Source organism: Panthera uncia, chromosome C2 (genome assembly GCF_023721935.1).
Source record: "Panthera uncia isolate 11264 chromosome C2, Puncia_PCG_1.0, whole genome shotgun sequence".
Classification (NCBI taxonomy): domain Eukaryota; kingdom Metazoa; phylum Chordata; class Mammalia; order Carnivora; family Felidae; genus Panthera; species Panthera uncia.
In genome coordinates, this window is record NC_064810.1 from 41,653,633 (window position 1) to 41,681,382 (window position 27,750).

The following is a 27,750-nucleotide window of genomic DNA, read 5'->3' on the forward strand; positions in this document are numbered from 1 at the left end:
TTTTTTTTTTTTTTTAAATGTTTTTTTTTTTTTTTTTTTTTTTTTTTAAACAAGTCACCCTTTGAGAATCCTTTAAAGTTGTTTACAGTGTGTTCAAGTTTTGCTGTTTGTTGCCTACATGTTACCCTTCAGGTAAGCCCATTCATGGTAGGACTTTAAACTTCCCTCAATATGCTGCCATCTCAAGCTTTGCGGTCCTCCACAAACTTTGTTCCGTAGTCCTCAGTATATTCTGGTGACTTCACTTGGTTTCATACTAGGCAATCTCAAAAGCGTGTTATTTTTCCCTTCCAAATCTGTGTTGTCATTTTTTGCTTGCATATCTTATCTCAATTGAAGGTGTCACCATTAATATGTTTCTTCTCCTCCTCCACACCTTCAAGGTACAGAATGAACCTGAATCAAAAATAAGTTTGGCATTTGCCCTCAGCTCCTTGGAGGTTATCTGTAAGCCCTTGGAATGTCCCGCCTGAGAGTGTCTTTGTATACCCAGGGGACTAGGCCACACTGGAAAGTCTAACTGTGGTTTATGGTGGCGGCTGTGGGTCATGGTATCAGCTCGCCCTCTGACCTGCGACCTCCAGAGGAGCTGGAGACTAACGATTAGCCAATTGATCATGTTTGTGTGACTGAACCCCAGTAAAATCTAGACTCCAAGGCTCGGGTGAGCCTTCCTACTTGGCAGTACAACATATTGACACATGTTGTTGCAGGGAAAAGTTGTCCTCGTCCGTGATTCCCCTGGAAAGGACAACCGAATCCTTCACGCTTTGATCTTTCCTGCGCTCTACACCACGTGTCTCTTACCTGGACTGACTTTAATCGGTCTTGGGGGCTCCCAAACTATGTACTCCCATACACCACTACCCTGCCTCCATCAAAATTTAAATGCCCAGCTTTTGCTTCTTCCTAAGAAATTTCTTAATTTGGATTTCATTTTTATCCCCTCTATTACTGTTTAGTTAGGCCTTCATCATTTCTTACTTGGCATATTACATTAGCTTCTTTCCATAGTCTCCTACCTTTAGTATTTATCTGTTGGCTTGTTAGCAGCTGCTTTATGGCATGATACTCCAGGCAATATTCTAATCACTTTTCAAATACTAACATAATCCTCTGTACAGCCTTCTGAGGTAGTTATTACTATTGACATTTTACAGATAGGAAAGCCGAGACAGATAGAGGTTACTTAACTTGCCCAGTAATACACAGCTTATGTTTGAAAGAGCCTTGGGAGTTAGTTTTACCCTCTGTGTGGTGCTGCTTCTCATTGCCATCGTGTGCCATTGGGCCACCCCTGGAGTACACGCCTCCTCTGCTCCCCTGCTGTCTGCAGCATTCTGTTTGTACTAAATACATTCTCCTGGTAGACAGGCTCCTTCATCCCTTTGGGATCGGATATGCTATTCCCTCTGCAAGGAATGACACTCTCCTTTTTCCCTCTGTACAGTGGTTAAAGTATGGGTTTCAATCCTACCTCTGCATCTTGTAGCATATGACCTAGGTGAGTTACTTAACATCCCTGCCTCACTATCCTAATGTGTAAAATAGGATCTATCTCGAATAATTATTTGGGAAGATAAAATGATTTCATATACATACACAGTGCTTAGAATATTATTTGACAAACTGTAAACCCTCAATACGTGATAGCATTATTTTTATTACTATTACTGTTATTACCCGGTCCTCCATCAGGCTGTCTCATATACCCTTGACAAAATTAGTTCTGCCTTTGTGTTTCCATTGCATTTTGTTGATAGAGCTATTATAATTCTTTCAAGATTGTATTGTCATAATTTATTAAGTTGTCTCCCAACAAGGGAGGGTCTTGAAGAACTAATACCTTGAGACTTGAGCAATTCATCTACTTACTCACAATTTAGTGTTTAATAAACCAGGCATTGTGCTAAGTATTGGGATACAAAGATGGATTTTATATATATATATGTATGTATGTGTGTGTGTGTGTGTGTATATATATATATATATATGTCTATATATGTATGTATATATATATATAAAATACGGGTGAATGAATGAAATATATATGTATATTCATTCTGCCTTCAAATATATATGAGGAGAGGATTACTTGGAAATCTTTACATGAACTTTGGAAATTTTGTGTGTGCTTTGTAGAAAGCAAAACAAAAGAGCCTCAGTTAAGTCTGGCATGTCTGTAAAATATATATGTTTTTTTATTTAGACACTCTTCTCATTAATCCAGAGTTCACATAATTCACATATGGGGGAAAAGGTATTATATAACCAGATTCCATTACCAGAATCTGTGAAGGGAATAGAGTGGGATGGTTGGGGAAAACAGAAATGAACTAGTGTCTGTATTTCTTATTTTGTTCCTTATGTTGGCTTTACACAAATATTCAACTTTAATTTGTGCAAATTCCTGTGAAGTAATAACTTTTAGCCCCTTTAAAATTCGGAAGTTAGAAAGTACCAATTTTAATGGCCAATTCAGGCCTGTGATTTTAAAATCCATGCCTTTTCCTCTACCGCATGTGCTGCTGTGAAGGGTCTGGAGTCCCAGCCCTGGGAGTATGTGCACACATCTCCTGATACAAGGGAGTAGATATGCAGCATTTTCATCCTTTTGCTGGTCTTTACCAGAAACACAAACCTTCACTCAGGACTTCCTATCTGAGGTACTGTAGATAACAAATATGGACATAGATTACCCTTCTATGAGAGATACTAAGGAAACAATGGCAAGAAACAGTAGGTGGTCAGTTCATCATTAGAATCTCTGAAGAATAAAAATAAAAGTCTCAAGCATACTTAGGTGCTCTTAAATGAATCCATGAATTCATTCATTTCTAAACCAGACTTTTAAAATGATTGAATGACCACCTTCTAGTGGATACCAATAGTAATAAAACAAAAGGTTTTTTTTTTTTTATGTTTAAAAATATTCCTTTATTTTGAGAGAGAGCATACGTGCATGTGGGGTGGGGGTGGGAGGGGCAGAGAGTAGGAGAGAGAATCCCAAGCAGGCTCTGCACTGTCAGAGCCTGAATGGGGCTCATCTTAGGAACCGTGAGATCATCGCCTGAGCTGAAATCAAGAATCTGGTGCTTAACTGACTGAGCCACCCAGCCTCCCCATAAATGGGATTTTAATTTTTTTAACCATAAAAATTTAATTGATTTTGTAATTGGCAGGGTTATACTAATTTTGCTTAGCAATACCTAGATAAAATGATTTTTCATCCTCATCATTAGGTAGGAAGGTAGAGTGGAGGATAGAACAGTAAGAAGAACTCACAAAAAAATTGAATGAAAATAATATCAATGTATAAATCAAATAATTATAAAATAATACATTATATAATTTTTCAAGGGATATTTGGGCACAGGCAAGTTACAGCAATCAACTTCTAGATTCTCAGTTTTCATGTATGCTCTTTCAGAAAACCAGTTTCCTTATGTGCCTAAGAGAGTATTTATTCTCCTTTCAAAACCTGCCTTTCTGTTACTGTCTTTCTCCCACTTTACAAAAAAAAGACACACTTTAACCATCCTGACTCTTGCACATTGCATTTTTCCAGGGTGTCAACACCTCCACATGCCAGAGGCTGTTGGAATGTCATTGTAAGGGTTTAGAAAGTAAATGACTAATGACTAACAAATCTTTGACAGGTCACGTGGTTTCCAAGGTTTGCTTTTAACAAAAGTAAGGAGCTCCAGTTGAGTTGTCAATTAACAGATCATTTAAAGTATTTTTAAAGATAGGTCATTAAATAATTTGGGAAAATTACTCAGGAAGAAATACAAGTCAAAAGGGGAGATACTGCTACAGGAAACATTAAATTCCCACCCATTTATGTAAGTGAAGTTTTTTTATCAACCTTTGTGAAAACAAAATAGGAATAAAATTGATTTGAACCCTGACTCAGTATAGCGCTAGGTAATATTCATCTCTGGATGTATGGGGGCAGGTGAAGCTCCTTTCATTGAGATCCATTTCCTATCACTTTTCCTTTCTTTAAAAATTTTTTTTTAAGTTTATTTATTTAGAGAGAGCATGAGTGGGGTAGCATCAGAGAAAGAGGAAGAGAGAATTCCAAGCAGGCCCCATGCTGTCAGTGCCAGAGCCCTATGCAGGGCTCATAAACCGTGAGACTATGATCTGAATCGAGATCCAGAGTCGGATGCTTAACCAACTGAGCCACCCAGGCACCCCTCACCTTTTCTTTTTATGTTTAATTATTATCAAATCAGTAATAGGTTATTTTCATCAATTTTGTAATGACAGCTCTAACAAGTTTCCATTTTAACAGAGATTTAGGCCACAAGGAAAACAAATTTAGTATATATACACTTTGTGTGTGTGTGTGTGTGTGTAGCAGAGAAGTACAATAAGGCAATAAAAGATGTCAAGCACGAAAATGTATTAGGATAAAGTGATATGGGGAAATAGAATGTAAATAGAAAAAGGAGCTGTAAAATTTTCACCTGTTTAAGAAGAGTCAGTCCATGAATTTTTAAATGGACAATGATGGGTTTCAAAATCACTCTGGTATTTAGGTTCCATTGGATACATTTTAAAAAGTGGTATAATTTATATTTTAAAATGTCAATTTTTATAGTATGCTGGAAATTACATTCTTAAACATGTGGTGAAGATTTTGATGTCAACTTAAAGTGTGCCAGAGGGTACATAGTTTTTTTCAAAATGGTGTCAGTTGGAGGTACGAGCAAAACATTTGCAGGTCACTCATCTTGTGGGTCCCAGTTCATCTGGCTGCTGATGTACTTGAATTTCTGTCATTGAAGACCAGTAAGTGGAACAGCTTCAGACTCCTCATGAGTCTTGAGAGTGGAGAATGTCTTCTTGAGTCCTCTAATGTACACCCCCTCCACTGTCTGACGGGTTACTTGCCCATCCAGTCAGAGCTTTGGACTTGAGTAGCCATTGGCATGCCAGCCTCAGGGGCATCATCCTGCCATCACAAGCACTGGAGAATTGTTTGTGTGTGTGTGCGTGCACGTGTGTGTGTGCGTGCACGTGTGTGTATGTGTGCGCACGCATATGCCCATGCTGGAGGGAGGAACGCCACTGGTAGCTGGGTGCAGGGGGAGCTGAGATCTACATTAATAGGCAGTTTTGTTTTCTCAGGGCTAGGAAGCACCAGCCTGAGTAGCCCCTTCATCAAGTCGTCACCTGTCGGGTCCTCAGGGCAGTGTGCGTCAGGCTGTTCCCCAGTGTTAGAAGTGATGGCAGGCCAGGGCGCTGACACTAAGTGAGGGTTAGGTGCAAATTCTCTGTCTCTCCCTGTGGTATGCCACTAATGCTACAGTACCAGATCTCACACTATGTCAGCCAGATTTTTGAACCAGGTACTTCTGGTTAGTAGTGATGTAGCTTTGGGTAAGTTGCCGAATTTCTGAAAGTTTTAGTTGCCTAAGTTCTAAAATGGGTATCATAGCTCCTCTTCACGGTAGTGATAGTTACATGGGGTAAGCATGCAAAATGCATATTGTAAGTATATAATCAGTATTTTTATTATTAGTATCAGGGTGAGGTGGAGCAGGTTAGTTGGGTTGTGGGTAGAAAGGCTTCCCTGGGGAGAGAAATCCTAAACCACCCCCCTCAGCAGAGAGTAGGGGAGTCAACCAGGCTACAGGTGGGTCATTGTAGGTCAGAGGAAGGGTCATTCCAGGCAGAGGGAGCAGTTTATCCTGAGACCAGTAAAGGCTAAAGACAACATGTTCCAGGAACTTCAAGTAGTTCAGTAGGGCAGGGTATATGTTAGGAGGAATCAGAATATTTATTTATTTTTAAACTTGTTTTATTTTTTATTTTTTTTAAATTTGCATCCAAATCAGTTAACATACCTGATTTCAGGAGTAGATTCCTTAGTGCCCCTTACCCATTTAGCCCATCCCCTCTCCCACAACCCCTCCAGTAACCCTCAGTTTGTCCTCCATATTTATGAGTCTCTTCTGTTTTGTCCCCCTCCCTGCTTTTATATTATTTTTGTTTCCCTTCCATTATGTTCATCTGTTTTCTCTTAAAGTCCTCATATGAGTAAAGTCATATGATTTTTGTCTTGCTCTAATTTCACTTAGCATAATACCCTCCAGTTCCATCCATGTAGTTGCAAATGGCAAGATTTCATTCTTTTTGACTGCTGAATAATACTCCACTATGTATGTATGTATGTATATATATACATATACACATGTATATGTGTATATATGTATGTATCTGTGTTTATATACACACACACACACACACACACACACACACACATATATACATATATATACCGTGTCTTCTTTATCCATTCATCCATCGATGGACGTTTGGGCTCTTTCCATAATTTGGCTATTGTTGATAGTGATGCTATAAACATTAGGGTACATGTGTCCCTTCGAAACAGCACACCTGTATCCCTTGGATAAATGCCTAGTAGTGCAATTGCTGGGTCATAGGGTAGTTCTGTTTTTAGAAGGAACCTCCATACTGTTCCAGAGTGGCTGACCAGCTTGCATTCCCAAGAAAATTTGTTTAAGCAAGTTCTTATTTTATCTAGTTGTTAAAGAATGAGGACAATTTCTGAAGATTTCCTGCCTCATCCTGCCGTAAGTGTGTGTTTTTAAATCCAGTGAGGCTGTCTTCCCAAAGTCCTTCAATAACTTCCCATCACATACAGGATAAAATTTTAAAACTTTATCATCTTATACTTGACCCATACAATCTTCCATAAACCACACTAGACTTTTTTTTTTTTAATGTTTATTCATCTTTGAGAGAGTGGGAGTGGGGAAGGAGCAGAGAAAGAGAGGGACAGAGGATCCGAAGCGGATTCTGCGCTGACAACAGTGAGCCTGATGCGGGCCTCGAACTTACACACTGTGAGATCTCCACCTGAGCTGAAGTTGGACACTCAACCAGCTAATATACCCAGGCGCCCCTAGACTACTTTTAATTCCCCAAATGGGAATGTGCCTGTGCATGTGCTATTGCCTTTGCCCTTGAACTTCTTTCTCATTTTGTCCTGTAACTAATTCCTCCTTATCCTTCAAGATTTAACATACTGTATAATATATGAAAATAACTAGCATTCCTAAACTAACTGTCCTTTTATGTACAATAAGGTTGAAAAGAAATATGCAAGATTAATAACCTTTATACTAAGGGATCTAAAAGAAAATGTGAATAAATGCATAAACATATAGTTCAGTGTGGAGACTAACTGCAATAAGGGTGTTAATTCTTCCCAAATTTAGTACATTTAATATAATCCCAGTCAAAGTTTTTATGTTCGCAGATATTTTATAAATTATTAACTGACACACTGATTTCTGAAGTTCATCTGAAAGAATAAACATTCTGGGGCGCCTGGGTGGCGCAGTCGGTTAAGCGTCCGACTTCAGCCAGGTCACGATCTCGCGGTCCGTGAGTTCGAGCCCCGCGTCAGGCTCTGGGCTGATGGCTCGGAGCCTGGAGCCTGTTTCCGATTCTGTGTCTCCCTCTCTCTCTGCCCCTCCCCTGTTCATGCTCTGTCTCTCTCTGTCCCAAAAATAAATAAAAAATGTTGAAAAAAAAATTTGAGATGAAAGAATAAACATTCTAAAATCACTTTGGAAATTCTTAAGAAAAAAAAGAGAATAGAGATTTGCTCTGTCAGATATTAACCAGTTGAAAGTGACCTACCTTTGTTAGCTAAAGAGATGGACACATGTCAGCCAAGCCACTCCAATCTGTATGAATTATGTTTCTGACCCTTATTTCTCTGTTACTGTGATTCAAAATTGTGAGTAGATTTTCATCCAGTTTGGAGGGTAAGATTAGGATGTACTGAAGTAAGAGTTACAGCAGTGACGTTCACAGATTTCCCTTTTGGGTCCATTTTAATGCATTGGTTCCCAAAGTATGGCCCCGAAGATTGGCAACATCATTCTCACTTGAGAGCTTGCTAGAAATGCAAATTCTCAGGTCGCATCTCCGACCCACTGAATCAGAAAGCCCTTGGGTAGGGCTCAGCAGTCTTTTATAGACACTGGATGCATGCTAAAGTTTGCAAAGCATGTTCTTAAAAAAAGAGGCTGGGCGCCTGGGTGGCTCAGTCGGTTAAGTGTCCGACTTCAGCTCAGGTCATGATCTCGCGGTTCGTGGGTTTGAGCCCCGCGTCAGGCTCTGCTCAGAGCCTGGTGCCTGCTTCAGATTCTGTGTCTCCCTCTCTCTGCACCTCCCCACTCACACACACACACACTCTCTCTCTCTCTCTCTCTCTCAAAAAATAAAATGTTAAAAAAAAAAAAGGAAAAAAGAGGCTGTCATCCTCCAGAATTCCTAAAACAGGTACTGCGTCCTATGATGATGCACCATCATAGTAAGAGGCAGTGAAGGAGAAAGCAGTTTCACATATTAGTCCCCAGTTGAAATTCACGTGGCACAATTCCAGTCGCAGGTGTTACATTTCAATCCAGCCATTTCTCACATAGGCAACTCCAGGGTGAGTAGCAGCTGGAATTTATTTAATTGACCATGGTTAATGAGGCTCCCAAATAACTCAGCTAGAAAGGTCAGCTTGTAAATAAATTAAATATTTCCTGCTGTATCATCTGTCAGTTGATGTGAGCTTGTGACTGCTAAGAGATCTAGATATTGGACTGAATAAGAAATTAGGAAGGTAAAATCTGCTGGTGGAGGTGTGGGGGGGGGGCGGGGGTGGGTGGCATGATTTTTAAATCATCCTTGGTTTTGTATCATCTGAGCCATTGAGCGCCTCATTAACTCTGTTACGATAGAGTTGACTATAGTTAGTTTTCCATACTTTGATTTCATGAGAGGAAGACTTTAACACTCACTGCTTTAAACACTCTTTAATGATAGTATTTTTCCTTCCAATATTAGCAGTCTCAGGTTTTAAATTTTGTCTTTATGAAAAACCCTTCCTTGTGCAGAGTGATAGACTGACATCTATTTTGATGTGTTCAGAGGTATGTAAAAACAGACGTGTTTTTGGCAAGATGTTCTGCAGGAAGGGACTAGGCTGAGGCATAGGAGGCATTCCTTTCTGATGCAGATATTAAGGGGCCCCTAAAACCCAATAATCAAAATAAATGATTCCTTAATGGGCACAATTGATGCAAAAGAAAGGAAACCTATGATGAATAAAATGCCAAAGTTTTAAATAAAGGCAGGATGTCATAACACCAGTAGACTGAGCCATATAGTCTGACGCAAAAGGGCAAAGTTGATGGTAATAACCCTGACTCTGAAAAAACACAGGTAAGTGTAGACTAAGACCCCATTCACTCAATTACTTACAAAATTATATCGGTGTCTGTAATACTAATGTTTATTTGTTTTTCTATTTCTAGGGATATACTAATAACACCATCATGCTGGCAATATGCTGTCCTTCTTAACCGATTCAATTATTCTTTTGAACTGGAAAAAGATTTACGTTTAAAGGGCTATCACACACTCCTTCAAGGATCTTTACCCTACTATCCCAAATCAATGAAGTGTTACCTTAGTAGAACTCCAGACAGAATGCCTTCAGAAAGACACCAAATTGGAAATCTAAAAAAATACTATCTCCTGAATGCCGCCTCTCTTCTCCCAGTGTTGGCTCTGGAGTTAAGAGATGGGGAGAAGGTTCTGGATCTGTGTGCAGCTCCTGGAGGCAAATCAATAGCTCTGCTGCAGTGTGCTTATCCAGGTAGTGTGCTTTTCTTTCAGTAATTGACAACTCTGAAATAGCCATGTATTACAAAATACTTAAAGTACATGGGGAGAAATGTAAGATTGAGTTTGCAGACTTTGGAAGCCTGAAAATCAGGACAGTATGTAGAAGAATGGAAGTTTTAGCTGAGGGAATCAATGTAATAGCATTTTTTTTTTCTAGCTAAATACTAGCAGATAATTTTGAACACAACTGCAGCATTTTATAAACACAAATCTGTCAGATAACATGAATCCTGATAAGCCAATAACAAACATTTTTTATTGTTACTTTCATACTTAAGAATCTTGTAATGATACCTTGTCATACTTTTAAGCAACAAAAATATACACATTTAAAACCATTTTTTGTATCATTGGTTATAAGTTCTGTCCAGTAGAAATATAATATGAAGTGTACATAAAATTTTACATTTTTAGGTACTCATTTAAAAAAGGTAGAAAAACACAGTTGAGATTACTTTTAGTAGTACATTGTAGCCCAGTACATCCAAAATATTATTTCAGCATGTAATCAAAATAAAAGTTATTAATGAAGTATTTTGCATTCTAATTTTCTTAGAATGTCTTTAAAGTGGATATTTTAAAGCACATTTCAGTTTGGACTAGCTACCACCTTCTAAGGGGTTATAGTCACATGTGGCAAACGGGGATGGTGTTAGACAATGCAGTTCTAAAAGATTTTGAAAAGTTCTTTGGAAGTAACTTGTTACTATTAGTACAAAAATGATGAAATGTATTTAAATGTACATTTTTATAAATATTAAAAGTAATGAGTCAACATTCATCAAAAATTCTTTTCTTAATTAGATGATGAGACTGTTTCAAAAAATTATTTCAGATTTCCCTAGATAAATATTACTTACAGCTTGAGAAGACAGGGTTTAGCAACAGTTACGTCTGGTTTTTGTTTGATGTTTTTATTTTTATAAATGTAAATGCCTTTGTTCATAGAGATAAGATGATGGAAATGGTGGAAATTGTGTTACAGTAATTTCACTAAGCTCTTTAAACTCTTGAGTTATGACCCCAGATCACACAGATATTTTTAATCAAGCATTATTTTAATGATCTGTTAGGCGAGCACTCTTCGTTCTGCTTTTGATATTGTTGAAGGCAAAGGATTACAAACCATCTCAATTACAAAAGGCTACATCGCCTAGTTGTTTAACTCATTTACTTTCTCAGCCAGGGTACCCATGTGTTTAACTGCCTTTGGTGCTTTGGAAGTTTTTACACCCTGGCACAATTTGCAGTAATAAGATTCTGGATGGGTGGGAAGCATGCTCCTCAGTTATGAGGTTGGTGAAGGGTCGTTGTGAAAAGAGATGCCCTGGTGTTCTGCTTTAGAAAGTTGATGATCTGAAATTGATTCTTCTTCTTCCTTCTTCCTTCTTCCTTTTTCCTTCTTCCTTCTTCCCTCTTCCCTGTTCTCCTCCTCCTCCTCCTCCTTTTTCTTCTTCTTCTTCTTCTTCTTCTTCTTCTTCTTCTTCTTCTATGTTTATTTTTTTATTTTGAGAGAGTGAGTGCACTAGTTAGGGGGGTGGGTGGGCAGAGAAAGGGAGAGAGAGTGCTAAGCAGGCTCCACACACTGTCAGCACAGAGCCTGAGGCAGGGTTCAACCTGACAATTGTGAGATCATGACCTGAGCTGAAATCAAGAGTCAGACGCTTAACTGCTTAACAGACCGAGCCTCCCAAGTGCCCCTGAAAATCGATTTCCTTTAAAACTGTCCAAGCTTCCTTATCCCTTAGAAAGTTGTTATATATCCCTAGGGCATACATATCCCAGTTTGAAGACTAATTTATATCTTCCTTATTTTTTTTTTTTTAATTTATATCTTCCTTTGAGGGCACTCCCTGTTGAAATAGATTTCAAAAACTTTTATGAGAATTGTGAATCCAGTTGTACTAGTCATTGGTATGAGTATGTATTTAGGAGAAAACATGCTGTGTGTTTTCGAATTGTGGTTAAACCTCCATTATTGAAGCTTGCTATATTTTTTAATGTAAGAAATCACAACCAAAGAGATCATTTTGTAAGGTTATTTTATTATTTTTATAATAAATATAATAATGACCTGAAGGTTTATGGAATCATGTGTTATAAGGAATATTTTTATTTTCATTCTTTTTGTGTTCTTTTGACAGTATTCTTATTTTGGCTGTTACATCAGTTTTGAATATAGAATTTTTAGTATTGTAAAAAAATGGAAGAGAAATGTTGAATTTGGGTACCATTTTGAAGAGAGCATTTTAATCCTAAATTATCCTCATTAGTAGGTAGGCTATAAATATTTTACATACTTATGATAGGGAAGGTGATTTGATTAGGAATCTGAATGCAAACTGATATTCTAGGAGTTTGAAGTGGAGAAGAATCTTCCTGTTCTTACATCAAGGGCAATGAACTACAGGCAGTGTTCCAAGTAAAGTAGCTTTTCATCTAAGTCGGACTAATGATAATGGTTTAGTAAGAAGTACAGATGTCTTCATGCTGATGCTCAAAGCCCAAATTAGGTTAGCTACAGTGCTTGAATTTGGAATGCAGAAGCAATGCTAAAATAAGCTTTTAAAAGCAAAACCTATAATGATGGCTGCAACTAAATGTGCATTTATACAATGAATTTCTTTAGATCAGCACTGGCCTTTATTCTGGGCCAAAAGGCTCACAGCTTTGAAGGATTAAAAAGCTCATATTTTAGGATGATTAAGGAAATTAGTGTAGTTCTCTTTTGGTCCAGCTGCACCCACCTGTTAGCACAGTGATGGATTGTGCCATTGTTTTTTTGTTGTTGTTTTTGTTTTTGTCAACACAACCTTTGTTATGTCCTGGTCTTGGTAGAAAAAGAGCAAAGAATTCTACTCTAAATAGGAAGGCATTAACATACTAAGAATGACCTAGCTTGGTAGAGTGGCTTCATCAACTTTCTGGCTGAGGGCTGTATCCTTCCATGGAATTCTCTTTGCTGTCAGTAATACCTTTGCCATCTAAGTTAGCCTTTGGTGGTAGAAAAGGTGAGAAAGACTCCTTTCTTTACTGAATTGCTTTTATTCTGCTTCCTGCTTCCTTTTAGGCCTCCAGGCCTTTTACACACCCTACAGATACCACTTTTCTCTACCTCTTGCCCTGCTTGCTTTTTCATCAGATTTTCACTCAGGAATCAACTTTCTTAGAAAGCCTTCCAGAACTCCCTGAATTAGGTGCACTTTTTATTTATTTTGTTAGTAATAAAAACATTTTGGAATACCTAGTATGTGCCAAGGACTGTGTTAATCACATTGCATAAATCAAAATTTCTGTATAAATACGTTTATGAAATCCTAGGGCTCTGAGGAACACAGTGTGACTATCTCTGGTGTGCATGATCTTAATTTAACCCTGCAGTCACATTAGTTGGGCACTGTTATCCCCATTTTAAAGATGAAACCAAGACAAAGAGAAGTTAACCTAAATTGTCCTAGGTAAGTGGCAGAGAGCTGTGCTCTGAACTCAGGTTTTCATGAATGTGCACTTGACTCTGTTTTGAGGTCTCCTGATGTTACCAGAATCCTCCATTAGACAGCTTCTTGAGAATAGCTCAAGTTCTCACTGGTGTGTGCAGCTGCTAGCACCACGCCCATTCCGTAACAGGTACTTAGTAAACCAGGATCTTGATGTGGGTGTATTCTCAAGTGTATTTTAATCTGTCATCAACCATGTTTTAACATATTTGTTGTTACCATTTTGTTCTTTTGTGAATTTGTAACATTGCTTTCAGATATCTGGGAGAACCTTATCATTAGCTTTCATAGCACTTGTAATACATGGACAATATTATTATTTCAATATTTGTGTTGAGAGGAAAATCTAATTCCTTAGACAATCATAATTAGGGCTTATGGCTCTAAGGAATAATGAACAGAAATGAAAATAGGCAGAATTGTTTTCTTTTTTTTCTTTTCAAGTTAGTTGCACCAAAATAAATTAATAAATGAAACCATCAGCTTCAGTTTCTTTCCATGGACGAAGGCTACCATATATAGATGTAAAGCTTCAATGACTTTTGCAAGTATTTGTTAAATTCACTTCCTTTCCTGCTTAGATGAAAAATTACCAAGAGTTGGTTTATTTTTGACAATTTAAGCTTGAAGTTAATTCTGCTTCAATGTAGGAAGTCTTAGTTTTATATATATATATATATATATATATATATACACACACACACACATATACATATACATATATATACACATATGTACATATATATAATATGTAGTATTATGTATATGTGTGTGTATATATATATATATATATATATATATGAGACTTGGGTTGTGATGTCTTATATATTACATATTTTAAAAAAATTTAACCAATCTAAGATTTTTAAAATAAAATCCACATCTACACCAAACAGTAATACAACATAAAGCTATATTTGAACTAAGAGGTATTTTAAAATGCTATGTTGAGAATCTTGACAAAAGCTATAATTTAATGAAAAACTGACCTGATTTTCAGTTTTAGCAATTCATTCTTTATTATAATGTCATGTTTCAAATCAAGTTAGCTGCATTTAGTGAGCACATACTACACGTGAAAGGCATTGGATGTGAAGGTGTGGAGATGTGAAGGATATAGAAGTAACTAAGACTTCGGTTCTTGCAGAATGACAAACTAGATCTCCTAACGAAGCCTCCCACTGAAAACAACTAAGAAATGTAAGATATAATATTAAAGAAAAACACAGTCAATGATCTCTAAATACTCAGTGACCAAAATCTAAGAGATAATGGGAACCTAGGAGATCAACTAAGCATTGAAGCTAGCTTTTCACTTGAGAGCATTTGCTTAACCTGAAAAATTTGCATGTTGCTTTTCATTACTTCCTGAAAATCTAAGAATAGAAGACTGAGCCTCCCCAAGAGAGCATCTACTAGGAGGTTAACTTACATAAAGCTGAGATTCCAAAATGGTATACCCTCCATTGTAAGGTAAACTAGGAAGAAATTGTCCTCTCCAAGGGACTGAAAGGAAAACCATCTGTCTTCAACTTTGATGATGAGAGCAGAAGCTCTCTCTGAATTTGTGTAAGCACAACTAAGCCAGTGTAGACCATTATAGTCAAGTTGTAGAACACTGAAAATAAAGAGAAGATCTTAATAGCAGTCAAGTGGACATTTTACCTTCAAAAGACAACCACCTGAGGATTGACCTTTGAGAGTAACAATGGAAACTAGCATTCAGAGGAATGCTATTTTCAATGTCCTAAGAAAAGATGACTGCAAATCCAGAAATATATTCACCAAAATATCTTTGAAGAGGAAAAGTGAAATGGACATGGTTTTTAGAGAGACAGTATAAGTTTGTTACCGATGATTCTGAAGGATGTGCTTCAGGAAGAAGGAAAGCCATTGTAGATGGATGATAAAACATACAAGAAAAAATGAAGAACAAAGATGATGGGAAATATATGGGAAGAATCTGCCATTGACTGTAGAAGACAATGATAATAATTTGTGCAGTTAAAAAAGGTAAGCCCAAATAAAACCCAAATACACAGTAATAATAGCATCTAGTTTGAGAAGGAGATTAAAAGATTCTTATATCTTTTAGGAAAAATGGTAAAGGTTGACTTAATGTAGATTTTTTTTTTTACATATGCATGTTAAAATCTTTAGGTTTACTAATAAAATAATGGAAATGGAATGTAAAACATTTAAACCAGAAAAAGGGAGAAGTGGAATGAAAAATAATTAGAGACATGTTTTTCTCCTTTGAGTCTCTTAGTATCTGATGGGGACAAAGTGTGACTTTGGGGAGCTGCCTTGGCCCCATTTTCCGCTCCACCACAGATATGTTTGGCTTCACCTTTACTGTCATTCCTCACGTCAGGGCTGGAGACACCTGAATTGTTTCCAGACTGGAGAAACCCTAGAAAAGATTCATGCTATTCCTGCGGGTATCTGCTGCTGATGTTACTACTGCCACAAACTGAGGAGCCTCCAGATAGCGGCCAGCTGACCAGCAGAAATCACCACACTTAAGTGGTTGCTGTAACTGGCCTTGGGACTCTCTGGCTAGGGCCAGGTAGCACAGACCTGAAGTGTGTGGGAGTTAGCAGCTATTGAGAGGGACTTTAACCAGGGAGAGGCAGGAGGCAGGAAGATGCCAGCAGATTCATTGTTCTTCCTCCCTATATTGTTAAACCCCATAGTTTCTTCCAAGGCTCAGTATTTTCAGACTGTGGACATATCCTGAGAGACTGACCAGTGCTGTAGCCAGCTTGATTGCAAACCCTTTTACATTTGTGCTCTCCCTTTGCATGATTTACTTCCTTTTTTCTCTCACTCTGACTTCCTTGGGATTGCATCCCCTCCGTAACAAACTTTTGTCTTAGGTTGTTTTCTAGTGATTTCAAGCTTTTAGACAAGAGCTTTTAGCCTGTCCATAAGCTGCCTTAGCAAATCCTTTAATGCCTCCCAAAATAAACATGTAAACTAATTTTTTAAAATTTAAATCTATGTTAGTTAACATATAATAATTTCAAGAATAGAATTTAGTGATTCATCACTTACATATAGCATCTAGTGCTCATCCCAACAAGTGTTCTCCTTAATGCGCCTTACCCCTTTAGCCCTTTATATTATATTACATTAACATATAATAATTTCAAGAATAGAATTTAGTGATTCATCACTTACATATAACATCTAGTGCACATGCCAACAAGTGTTCTCCGTAATGCGCTTTACCCCTTTAGCCCTTTCCCCACCCAACACCCTTCCAGCAACCCTCAGTTTGTTCTCTGTATTTAAGAGCCTCTTATGGTCAGTTTTGCTGATTGTTTCCTTCACTGTGCAGAGGCTTTTTATCTTAATGAGGTCTCAATAGTTCATTTTTGCTTTTGTTTCCCTTGCCTCTGGAGACTTGTCTACTAAGAAGTTGCTGTGGCTGAGGTCAAAGAGGTTGTTGCCTGTTTTCTCCTCTAGGATTTTGATGGCTTCCTGTCATATGTTTAGGTCTTTCATCTGTTTTGAGTTTATTTTTGTGTATGATGTAAGAACGTGGTTCAGGTTCATTCCTCTGCATGTTGCTGTCCATTTTTCCCAGCACCACTTGCTGAAGAGATTGTGTTTTTCCATTCAATATTCTTTACTTCTTTGTCAAAGATTAGTTGGCCATACGTTTGTGGATCCATTTCTGGGTTCTCTGTTCTGTTCCATTGATCTATGTGTCTGTTCTTATGCCAGTACCATACTGTCTTGATTACAGCTTTGTAATACAGCTTGAAGTCCGGGATTGTGATGCTTCCAGCTTTGGCTTTCTTTTTCAGGATTGCTTTGGCTATTCGGGGTCTTTTCTGATTCCATACAAATTTTAGGATTGTTTGTTCTAGCTCTGTGAAAAATGCTGGTATTATTTTGATAGGGATTGCATTGAATGTGTAGATTGTTTTGGGTAATATTGACATTTTAACAATATCTGTTCTTCCAATCCATGAGCATGGAATGTTTTTTTCACTTCTTTGTGTCTTCAGTTTCTTTCATAAACTCTCTATAGTTTTCAGTGTATAGATTTTTCACCTTTTGGTTAGGTTTATTCCTAGGTATTTTATGTTTTTTGGTGCAATTGTAAATGGGATCGATTCCTTAATTTCTCTTTCTGCTGCTTCATTATTGGTGTATAGAAATAAAATCAATTTCTGTACATTGATTTTATATCCTGCAACTTTGTTCAATTCATGTATCAGTTCTAGCATTTTTGGTGGAGTCTTTTGGGTTTTCCACACAAAGTATCGTGTCATCTGCAAAGAGTGAAAGTTTGACTTCCTCCTTGTGATTTGGATGCCTTTTATTTCTTTCTGTTGACTGATTGCCAACACTGTGTTGAATAACATTGGTGAGAGTGGACATCCTTGTCATGTTGGGAGGAAAGCTCTCAGTTTTTTCCCATTGAGGATATTAGTGGTGGGTCTTTCATATATGGCCTTTATGATCTTGAGGTATGATCCCTCTATCCCTACTTTGAGGGTTTTTATCAAGAAAGTATGCTGTATTTTGTCAAATGCTTTTTCAGAATCTATTGAGAGTACTATGTGGTTCTTATCCTTTCTTTTATTAATGTGATGTATCACATTGATTGATTTACAGATATTGAACCAGTCCTGAATCCCAGGAATAAATCCTACTGACCATAGTGAATAATTCTTTTAACGTATTGTCGGATCCAGTTTGCTAGTATCTTGTTGAGAATTTTTGCATCCATGTTTTTCAGGGAAATTGTCCTGTAATTCTCCTTTTTAGTGGGATCTCTGTCTGGTTTTGGAATCAAGGTAATGCTGGCTTCATAGAATGAGTTTGGAAGTTTTCCTTCCATTTCTATTTTTGGGAACAACTTCAAAAGAATAAGTATTGACTTTAATACCTATTAAATGAGTGGTAGAATTCCCATGGGAAGCCACCTGGCCCTGGACTCTTGTTTGTTGGGGGATTTTTGATTACTGATTCAATTTCTTTACTGGTTATGGGTCTGTTCAAATTTTCTATTCCTGTTTCAGTTTTGGTAGTTTATATATTTCTAGCAATTTGTCTATTTTTTCCAGATTGCCCAATTTGTTGGCATATAATTGCTCATAATATTCTCTTATCATTGTTGGTATTTCTGTTGTGTTGGTTGTGATCTCTCTTCTTTCATTTGAAACACATAAACTAAATTAAAAAAGAGTATACTACCCATGCAAGTGCAAATAAGGTGACTTTCTTTTCAAAAAATTTTTTTTTAATTTTTATTATTTTTTTAAGACAGAAAGAGCAGTGATAGGGGGAAGGGCAGAGAGAGAGGGAGACACAGAATCCAAAGCAGGCTCCAGGCTCTGAGCTGTCAGCACATAGCCTGACGTGGGTCTCGAACTCACAAATCGTGAGATCATGACCTGAGCCAAAGTCAGATGCCTAACTGACCGAGCCACCCAGGCACCCCTTTAAGGTAATTTTCTACTCTTTTCTGCTCCTGACAAAATTGATGCCATCTCCTGAGCACTTTCCGTATAGAAGTCACGGCACACTGGTAGTAGGAAAGGAAAGCAAAACACACACAAACCTCTATCCTAAGACAAATTATGGTAAGTACTGTAAGAGAGGTTTGAAGTATGTATGAGAAGTGGACAAGTCAGTCAAATTTAGTGGAGCACAGAGTATGTTGATAAAATAGCAGGAGGTCGCAAAATTGAAAGGTTGTCGTGAGAGCTTATTATCACAGACCTTGAAATAAATCACTAGTTTGAACTTTAATGGATGATGGGAAATCATTAAAAGTTTTTAATCCTGGAGTGGCAATCAAAAAACAACAACATATGTGTAGGTATATATAGATTTGTAAATGCATATATATTTATACAGATATATATTTGAGCAAAGGGTTTACAAAAATATTTCCCCTCTACATTAGAATTTCACCTTCATTTAGTACTCCAGCTTTGTTTCCCTGGTAACCGGACATATTGTCACTATGTTTCCAGGCAACATTGCTTATGATAAAAAAGACCCTGAAGGGTAAAATCCATGTGCACTTGGAGAAAGAATAAATAAGCCCAGAGATCTCATGGGGATGCCCTGACTGGGCCTTCCTGAGTACACTGATTCTTGTAACTTGGCATGTCCCTCATGGGGATCCTGGAAGCTGTGCCTACAGAGTTGTTAGAGGAGATCTTGTCTCCTATGGGACATGAAGCTTTTAAGCCAGGACAGCTCCTACACCTGCCCAGTGTGAATCTTATCATCTTGCGCCTAAATTACCAACTGTGAGGATTGCCCAAGGTCTTCCATGAAAGAGGAGTGTCTCACCCTGCCCTCTTGGCAAGCTGTGATTCCTGTGGGATGAGGCCAGACATGGCCTGCATGAATGTTGAGCTGAGTCAGACCTGAAAATCTAGTCTGAATAGACTGCCTTGAATAAGACCAAAAAACCTAGAAATTATAAAAGTGGTATGATTGACTATTAAAAAATTGTGAAACTTATCTTAGAATTAAGATACTACAAATAAATTCAGAATGCAATTTAGGAAAGATTTGCAGATCACATGGCAGATAGAGAGTTAGTATCTATACTATGAAAATATCTCTTACCTAGTAGAAAAAAATACAAATAGTGGAACAGGAAAAAAAAAAGACAAAGAATAAGAATAATCATTGACAGAAAAGCAAAACCAAATGGCAAATGGAAAATTAAAAAATAATTGTGTTATAGGTCAAGGATTATACTACAACATCCCATCTCATGTTATACTACAACACCACTTTGATAATAACACTTCTTGTGGGAGTTTGCTGGAAGGACCGGGTAATATTTACTAAAAGTAAAAAATTCCCCTGCCCTAACCTATCCATTTCTCTGGAACTGTCTCATAATAATAAAATCATATTATAATAGGATAACTGTATAAAGATGTTTACTGTGCTTTATTAGTGACAGCGATGTGAATGCCCAATGATTGGTAATGGATGAATAAAGGATGGCATCTCCATCTCATGTACTATTTAGCAGCCTTTAACAATTACTTATATTTCTACCTGTTGACTTGGTATTGTTTCTTTTAAAGTGTTGGCATAGTATATGTGGAAAACGAGGCTTATATTGGGTTGATAATTGAAGTTCCTTTTGATGGGCAGCTGGTGGAGAGGGTAGATGAAAAATGAGATGCAACAACTCGAGGATAATATATAATTCCACTTATATAAGTTTTATATGAGTATACACATAAAGCAATGTGGTGTGATTATCAAAATGTTAAATGGTTACCTGAAGACAATTGGTTTGAGGTAATTTTTGATGTTCTTTGTACTTTTGTGCATTTAAAAATATGCCTGTAAGGGTGCCTAAGTGGCTCAGTCAGTTTAGCCTCTGACTCTTGATTTCAGCTCAGGTCATGATCTCATGGTTTGGTTCATGAGTTTGAGCCCCATGTCAGGCTCTGTGCTGATGGTGTGGAGCCTGCTTAGGATTCTCCCCCTCTCTCTCTGCCCCTCCCCTGCACTTACACATTCTCTCGCTCGTTGTAAATAAATAAATAAACTTTAAAACATATGCTTGTATTTATAGATTATATATTTATATATATCATATAACTTCTATGATATATATAAATATATACAAACATGTAAAATAGCTGTTGGTGAAGATGTGGAGAAAGGGGAAACCTTTTGTACTGTTGATGGGAATTCAAACTGGTACAGCCACTCAAAAACAGCATGGAGGTTTCTCAAAAAATTAAAAATAGAACTACCCTACGACCCAGCAATTGCACTACTTGGTATTTATCCAGAGGATACAGGAGTGCTGATTTGAAGGGCCACATGCACCCCAATGTTTATAGCAGTGCTATCAACAATAGCCAAATTACAGAAAGAGCCCAAGTGTCCCATCAACTGATGAATGGATGAAGAAGATGTATATATACACAATGGAATAGTACTCAGTGATTGAAAAAAATGAGATACTGCCATTTTCAATAACATGCGTGGAACTAGAGTGTGTTATGCTAAGCGAAATAAGTCAGAGAAAGACAAATGTATGATTTCGCTCATGGGGAACTTAACAGACACAGCAGAAGAAAATAATGCTCCTGAAACTAATACTACACTCTATGTTAACTAACTTGAATTTAAATAAATAAAATTTTTAAGTGATTAAATTAATTTTAAGAAAATGTGTACTTAGGGGTGCCTGGGGTCGCTCAGTTGGTTAAGCCTCCAACTTAGCTTAGGTCATGGTTTCATGGTTTATGAATTTGAGCCCCATGTTGGACTCTGTGCTGACAGCTCAGAGCCTGAGGCCTTCAGGTTCTGTGTGGCTCTCTCTCTCTCTCTCTCTCTGTGCCTCTCTCTCTGCCTGCCTCTGCCCCACTTGTGTGCATGTGCTCTCTCTCTCAAAAATAAATAAACATTAAAAAGATATGTACATATATATTTAAATAAAGGAAAGACAAATCACTATTTCACTAGGGAATAAACCATTTATAGGTGCCTTCTATAGTGAGAAGCAGTATATAGCATGATGCTTAAGAGGTGCTTAACGATAGGTAGGGCTCTGGAACTGTCTGGATTTCTGGTTCTGAACTTAGGCAAATTACTTAACCTCTCATGATCTAATAGGTTTCCTCATTAGTAAAATATAAATAACAATAAAAGTACCATGGGGAGCCTGGATGGCTCAGTCCTTGGGCATCAGACTTTGGCCCAGGTCATGATCTCATGGTTCATGAGTTCAAGTCCCATGTCAGGCTTTGTGCTGACAGCTCAGAGCCTGGAGCCTGCTTCGGATTCTGTATCTCTATCTCTGTCCCTCCCCTGCTCATGCTTGCTTTCTCTCTCTCTCTTTCTCCTCCTCAAAAATAAATTAAAAAAAAATTTTTTTTTAGTTTTAAAAAAAGTACCTACCTCAGGTTTGTGAGGATTAAATGTGACCCTACATGTAAAGTTTTTGTTTTTGATTTTTTTTTTTAATGTTTATTTATTTAGGGGGAAAGAGCATATGAGCTGGGGTGGAGCAGAGAGAGAAAGAGAGAATCCCAAGCAGGCTCCACGCTGTCAGCGTGAAGCCAGATGTGGGGTTTGATCCCACGAACCTTGAGATGACCTGAGCTGTAATCAAGAGTTGGATGCTTGACTAACTGAGACACCCAGGCCCTCCCCCTGACATGTAAAGTTTTTAGAGCAAGGCCTAGCGCTTGATAAGGACTCAAGAATTGTTAATAATCATAAACAGTTGTTACTACTACTTTTGCAGTCCTATGCTAGAAATACTACTAAAGTATCACGTTTTAAACTGAACAGGTTTTTAAGGCAGCCAGTGTAGAGGAGATAAAATTTTGCTGAGACTGACATAAAACAGGTTAGTATAAGTAAAGCATATAAATTTTGTTTAATAGAATTGGACATGCATATGGGAGTTGCCACAAGAAAACAAAGATCCAAAAAAGTGGCCAAGTCTAAGTGCTTATATTACTAGGTTGAACATAAAGTGCCAGTTGTGGAAAAGTAACCTATGTGGGGGAGAAGACAGGAAGAATTTTTAACAAGGTCTATTTGTGCAGATTTCTCTGGGCCCTAACTCCTCATTTCTTGATGATCAGAATATTTCTTTCCTTCTGGTATAGGGAGAGTGTCTGTCATGTGAGAGTTCATCTCCAGCTTTCAGGAAGAAAAAGGAAGGCAGAGATGCTCTTTGTGCATCTGCTGTTATTCAGGTGCCTTTAACTCAAAATAATCAACAGGCAAAGTGGCATGTTTTAGAGATGCATGTTCTGAATCCCTTCACTAGGTATAATATCCATTTGACACAAAAGGAAACAGACTCTTAAAGAAAGCTAAGAAACTTCCCCAGAGTCTTATAGCTCATAACTTGAGCCCATGATTTCCCATAGAGCCAACAGCACTTTATGTGTCTTTTCCCATATACCATATACTTTCTTTTACTTAATATGTTCTTTCCTGGAAGGAGAAAGAAGAAAGAAAAGGGGAAGGGACAGGAGGGGAGGAGAGGTAGAAAGGGAAGGGAAAGGAAGAGAAGGAGTAAAGGAAAAGAAGGAAAGGAAAGGGGAGAAGGAAGGAAGGAAAGAAAGGAAAACTGGGGTGCCTGGGTGGCTTGGTTGGTTAAGCATCCAACTTTGGCTCAGGTCATCATCTCAGGGTTGATGGATTCGAGCCCCATCTTGGGCTTGGTGCTGATGGCTCGGAGCCTGGAACCTGCTTCAGATTCTGTGTCTCCCTCTCTCTGCTCCTCCCCCACTCACTCCTCTGTCTGTCTGTTTGTCTCTCTCTCTCTCAAAAAGTAAACAAAACAAAAAAAAAAAAAAAGGAAAAGAAAGATCATACACCAAATGTATCATTTGCTCCTTAGAGCTTTAGGGGAGAACTGTGTTTGAGGTATTGGTTGCATAGCATATCTTTAGGAATCCATAATTAAATTTGAGTGTGTGGTCAGAGCTGATGGGCTCTGTAAGGCATGACTATTATAAATTTGTGTGTGTGTGTGTGTATTGCTATTTTTTAAACATAATCATAATATTTATCTCTGCACCCTATTTCTGCATGATTATGATGAATTTCTTTCTGAAATTTATTTGGTCAAAAGTGGAAATTTAACAGTTTCATTGCATTCAGTTTAAAACTTTTTAATCCTTTATATTTAGGTTATCTTCACTGTAATGAACATGATAGTCTGAGATTGAGGTGGCTGAGGCAGACGTTAGAATCATTCATCCCGCAGCCTTTGGTAAATGTAATTAAAGTGTCTGAATTGGATGGCAGAGAAATGGGAGATGCCCAGCCTGAAATGTTTGACAAGGTACTGTTATTACATTGTGACAAACTGATGGACTCCCAATGATACCGCTGTTATGCTGCTTTGTTGTTGTTGTTTTCCATCTGCTTCCAGACATAGCCTGATACAATTTCTCAGTACTCTGGGAAATTTTGATAAAGTGAACAAGGAAGCAGTTTTTATTTGGTGGTCAGCATGGTTCAAAGGAAGCGGTAACATTGGGATTGGGGATTATTGAATGTTTTTCATTTCCAAGTGCCTCAAAGATACTCAGGAAAAGATCAGATGTTATTTGGGTCAGTGTACAAACATGTGCACTGTATTGCTTTAATTTGGTAATATTTCATATCAGCGTATGACAGTTGAAGAAAAAGAGAACATTTCAATAAACCAGAATTGAAATATTAGTTCTTAAGAGTAAATGCTGAGAATTCAGAAATATAGTTATGTCTGTTTAAAATGAGTAACTTCTGTAAAAATTTTTGCTGTAGTTGTCAAGAGTATGAAATGTGATTATATGTTAGTAGACTTTTAGTTCTCCTGTTACCTACCCCCCCACCCCCGCCCCAGAAAAACAAACCCTGGAAGTGTAAAGTATTACTGAAGAAAGGTCATGAAGAATTTAGCATGATATATTTTTGGCTTTAAAAGAAATGACTTTATTTATTAGCTATTTTTTTTTATCACATTTTACATAGCTTCTCCATGTACTACGTATTTGCATCATATATCCTTTTTTTCTCTAGGTGTTAGTTGATGCTCCGTGTTCAAATGATCGAAATTGGTTGTTCTCTTCTGATTCTCAGAAGGCAGCCTGGAGGATAAGCCAAAGGAGCAATTTGCCTGTTCTGCAGATAGAACTCTTAAGGTGAGGGCTATTAATACAAAAGTTTATTCCAGCTTCTAATGTAATTTAAATAGGCATGACAAATCATGACACAGAGAAGTCCCCAAATGGAGGGTTTCCTGTGTAGGTGTTGGTAATTATTCCTCCAAAGGCTGTATCCAGAAAATTCTTAACCTTTTTCCTTTCAGCTCTCCTGCTCTAAGGACTCACTACTCCTATCCACTCAATGAAATTTGGTATTGCTGTGTATTGTCATTTAAAATTGTTTGCATATCTGGGCCATCTCAGATCTAGGGTTTGGCACCCTATTCTTTCTTCAGGACCTGAACAGCACCCCCATAATAGTAGCTTTGGACCAGGTTGTATTTTGTTGGTAATGGACACATTGTTCTGGATGAGTCAGCCTCCTAGGAAGTTGTAGTTTATTGTTAGCACTTATCTACCCTTTAAGAGTTTTCTAGAAGCATGTGACCACCAAGAGATACTTGGCTTTCCTCTAAAAAGAGACACTGTGGGACATACTGTCCTGGTTTTAAAAGAGATTTCTACTTATACTCCACTCTCAAGCAATTCCTGTTGTTTAATGCTGAACAAAAATTCTCTGAAATATTTAAAATATGGTTAAATGATGCATTATCACCTATTATCTCTTACATGTGGAATGAGAATGATTAACATTTTGTATGCACTGCTGACAATGTGGTTTGCTTCCAACTTCTGATTGATACACAGCAATGAATACATGCCATTATCTAAGTATTACAGTCAACTAATATGTAGTCTTGTTCTTGTACCAGATTAAGTATCAGCTCATTATGGCTATTCTGGTTAGTACCCATTAGAGGGTTCTTGTAGACGTTACTCATCTGGCATTTAAACTGTTCATATGATTCCAGTGTCAGCCTTTTATCTACTAAACCCTAAGATATTTTGAGAATTTTATATCACTTTTCCCCTTCTACCTCTTGGGTTATTAGCTTTGGCATGTTGATCTGGCTTCTTGGTTAATTATTCCAGCTACTCTGGGCCTTGCTATTATTATAACTTATGCCTTGTAATAGACAATAAGTGTAATGATGGCTTGTTACCATTGTGACCTCTAATTTTTTTTGAGGTGTGATTAAGCAACCAGGCTTCCTGAGAATATCATTGTTCTTTCTCTCATGAAAAAGCCTCCCTATACTTCTTTTTCTTCCTGTTCATTATTAAGCTTTTTGTGTTTTATATTCCGTCGATTGCTTTTCCTCCCATTTTGTCTCAATTCATGGTAATCTATTTTCTGTTCCCTTTATTCTTCCAAATCTATGCTTGTTAAAAATACTAAAGATCCATTAAATGGATAAATAGATATTTTTCAATTTTAATTTTACTTCATCTCTTGATAGCATTTAAAATATATATTTTATTATACAACTATTAAATGCAAACATTTTCATTGTAAACAAACTCAGATAATAAAAACGAAGCAAAAAGCCCCCTTGGATGTAGACCCAGCCAAATACCAGCTTTCTTCACTGAGTTAACTGTTGGACTTAAGTTTGGGGCACACTCTTCCAAACTTGTTCTATAGCTCATTTTACAATTACATGTTCATAGAGAAATACATTAAAAAATAACTGCTATCGTTGTGTATATATTGATCTGAAACTTGCTTTTTTGTACTTAATTTTTCTTAGTTTTTTTTTCCTTGTAGATTTACTTGTTCTTTTCAACTTTTGTGAAATATTAAATAGCGTCAGTCTATCCTATGCTATTTAATCTTCTAATTTTGGATGTTTACATTATTCCTTTTTTTTTTCTTTTTACTTTTTAAAAATGTTTATTTTTGAGAGAGAGAGAGAGACAGAGGGTGAGCAGGGGATGGGCAGAGAGAGAGAGAGACACACACAGAATCTGAAGCAGGCTCCAGGCTCCAAGCTGTCAGCACAGTCTAATGCGAGATCATTATGTTATATATAACATCATATAGCATTACAGTCATCATCATGAAGGTCCTGCATTTATATAAACCTCACATAGGCACCTTCTTATGCCTTAACAACGAAGGCTCTTCCTTAGTGGCCCCTCCCCTCCCCCATTGTCTTAGTCTCCAAAAGGAGTGGCTTTAGCGCTACATCATTTTAGTAGCATATCGAACAGGTGCAAAACTGACCTCTCAATCACTACAGGTGTAGATTTTCATGTAATCACATGGGGAACACCATCATACCAGCTGTCTCGTATTTTTTTCCTTGAACAGCTACTCTGCACTTCCTGTCCCTGATGCTTGGTCTGTGTGAGAGTTTTCAGAGCCACTTAGACTAGTTGAAACTTTGGGTCCCTTTGCTGTGTGATTATGATGATACCGGGGAAAGCGTGGGATGCCCAAGCTCTAGGCACAGAAAGCAGTTCTAGTTCCCTGACATCTACAAGTCTGGGAGTTAAAAAGATAAAGGAAAAAATGATAACTCTAGCCACAATTTCTCTTGTATCACCTGCCCCTGACTCCAGAAAATGAAATATGTGTGTGGGTGTGTACACACATATATAGTAATTTTCTCATAGCTCTATCACCATACCACATATAAAGAAGTTTCCTACTTCGAAATCTTTTTCACCTAGTTATTGCCTTACCTCCCTTTAGCAAAAGGTAATCATTTTATTCCACAATAAGAAATAAAAGGCTTCAAATGCAAACATATGCAAGAGAGTAAATATATTGATGTGTGAATTTTAGTCAAAAGTATAAAGGATTGATAGTAGATCCTTATTTACATTTGCAAAGAGCAATTAGAAGGCAAGCAAGCAAATATTGCCTGGCCTGATATTGTGGACAGAAGATGGCACTCAGGAGGGAGAAAACAAGAGGATAACTGAGAGGCAAATAAGGAAAACTT

At 37.5% G+C, this 27,750-nt stretch overlaps 1 protein-coding gene across 2 annotated transcripts in view; it reads left to right on the forward strand.

The window, feature by feature from the left end:
• NSUN3 (NOP2/Sun RNA methyltransferase 3) overlaps positions 1–27,750 on the forward strand; it is a 59,686-nt gene that overhangs the window by 3,206 nt on the left and 28,730 nt on the right. For both annotated transcript variants that reach the window (XR_007457233.1, XM_049628039.1), the window contains exons 3-5: positions 9,357–9,700; positions 23,897–24,051; positions 24,774–24,895. Coding sequence is in view for 1 of the 2 variants with exons in the window: in XM_049628039.1 (XP_049483996.1) it covers positions 9,357–9,700; positions 23,897–24,051; positions 24,774–24,895 (621 nt within the window). In the remaining variant the exon portion in view is untranslated. The remainder of the gene's footprint in view (positions 1–9,356; positions 9,701–23,896; positions 24,052–24,773; positions 24,896–27,750) is intronic.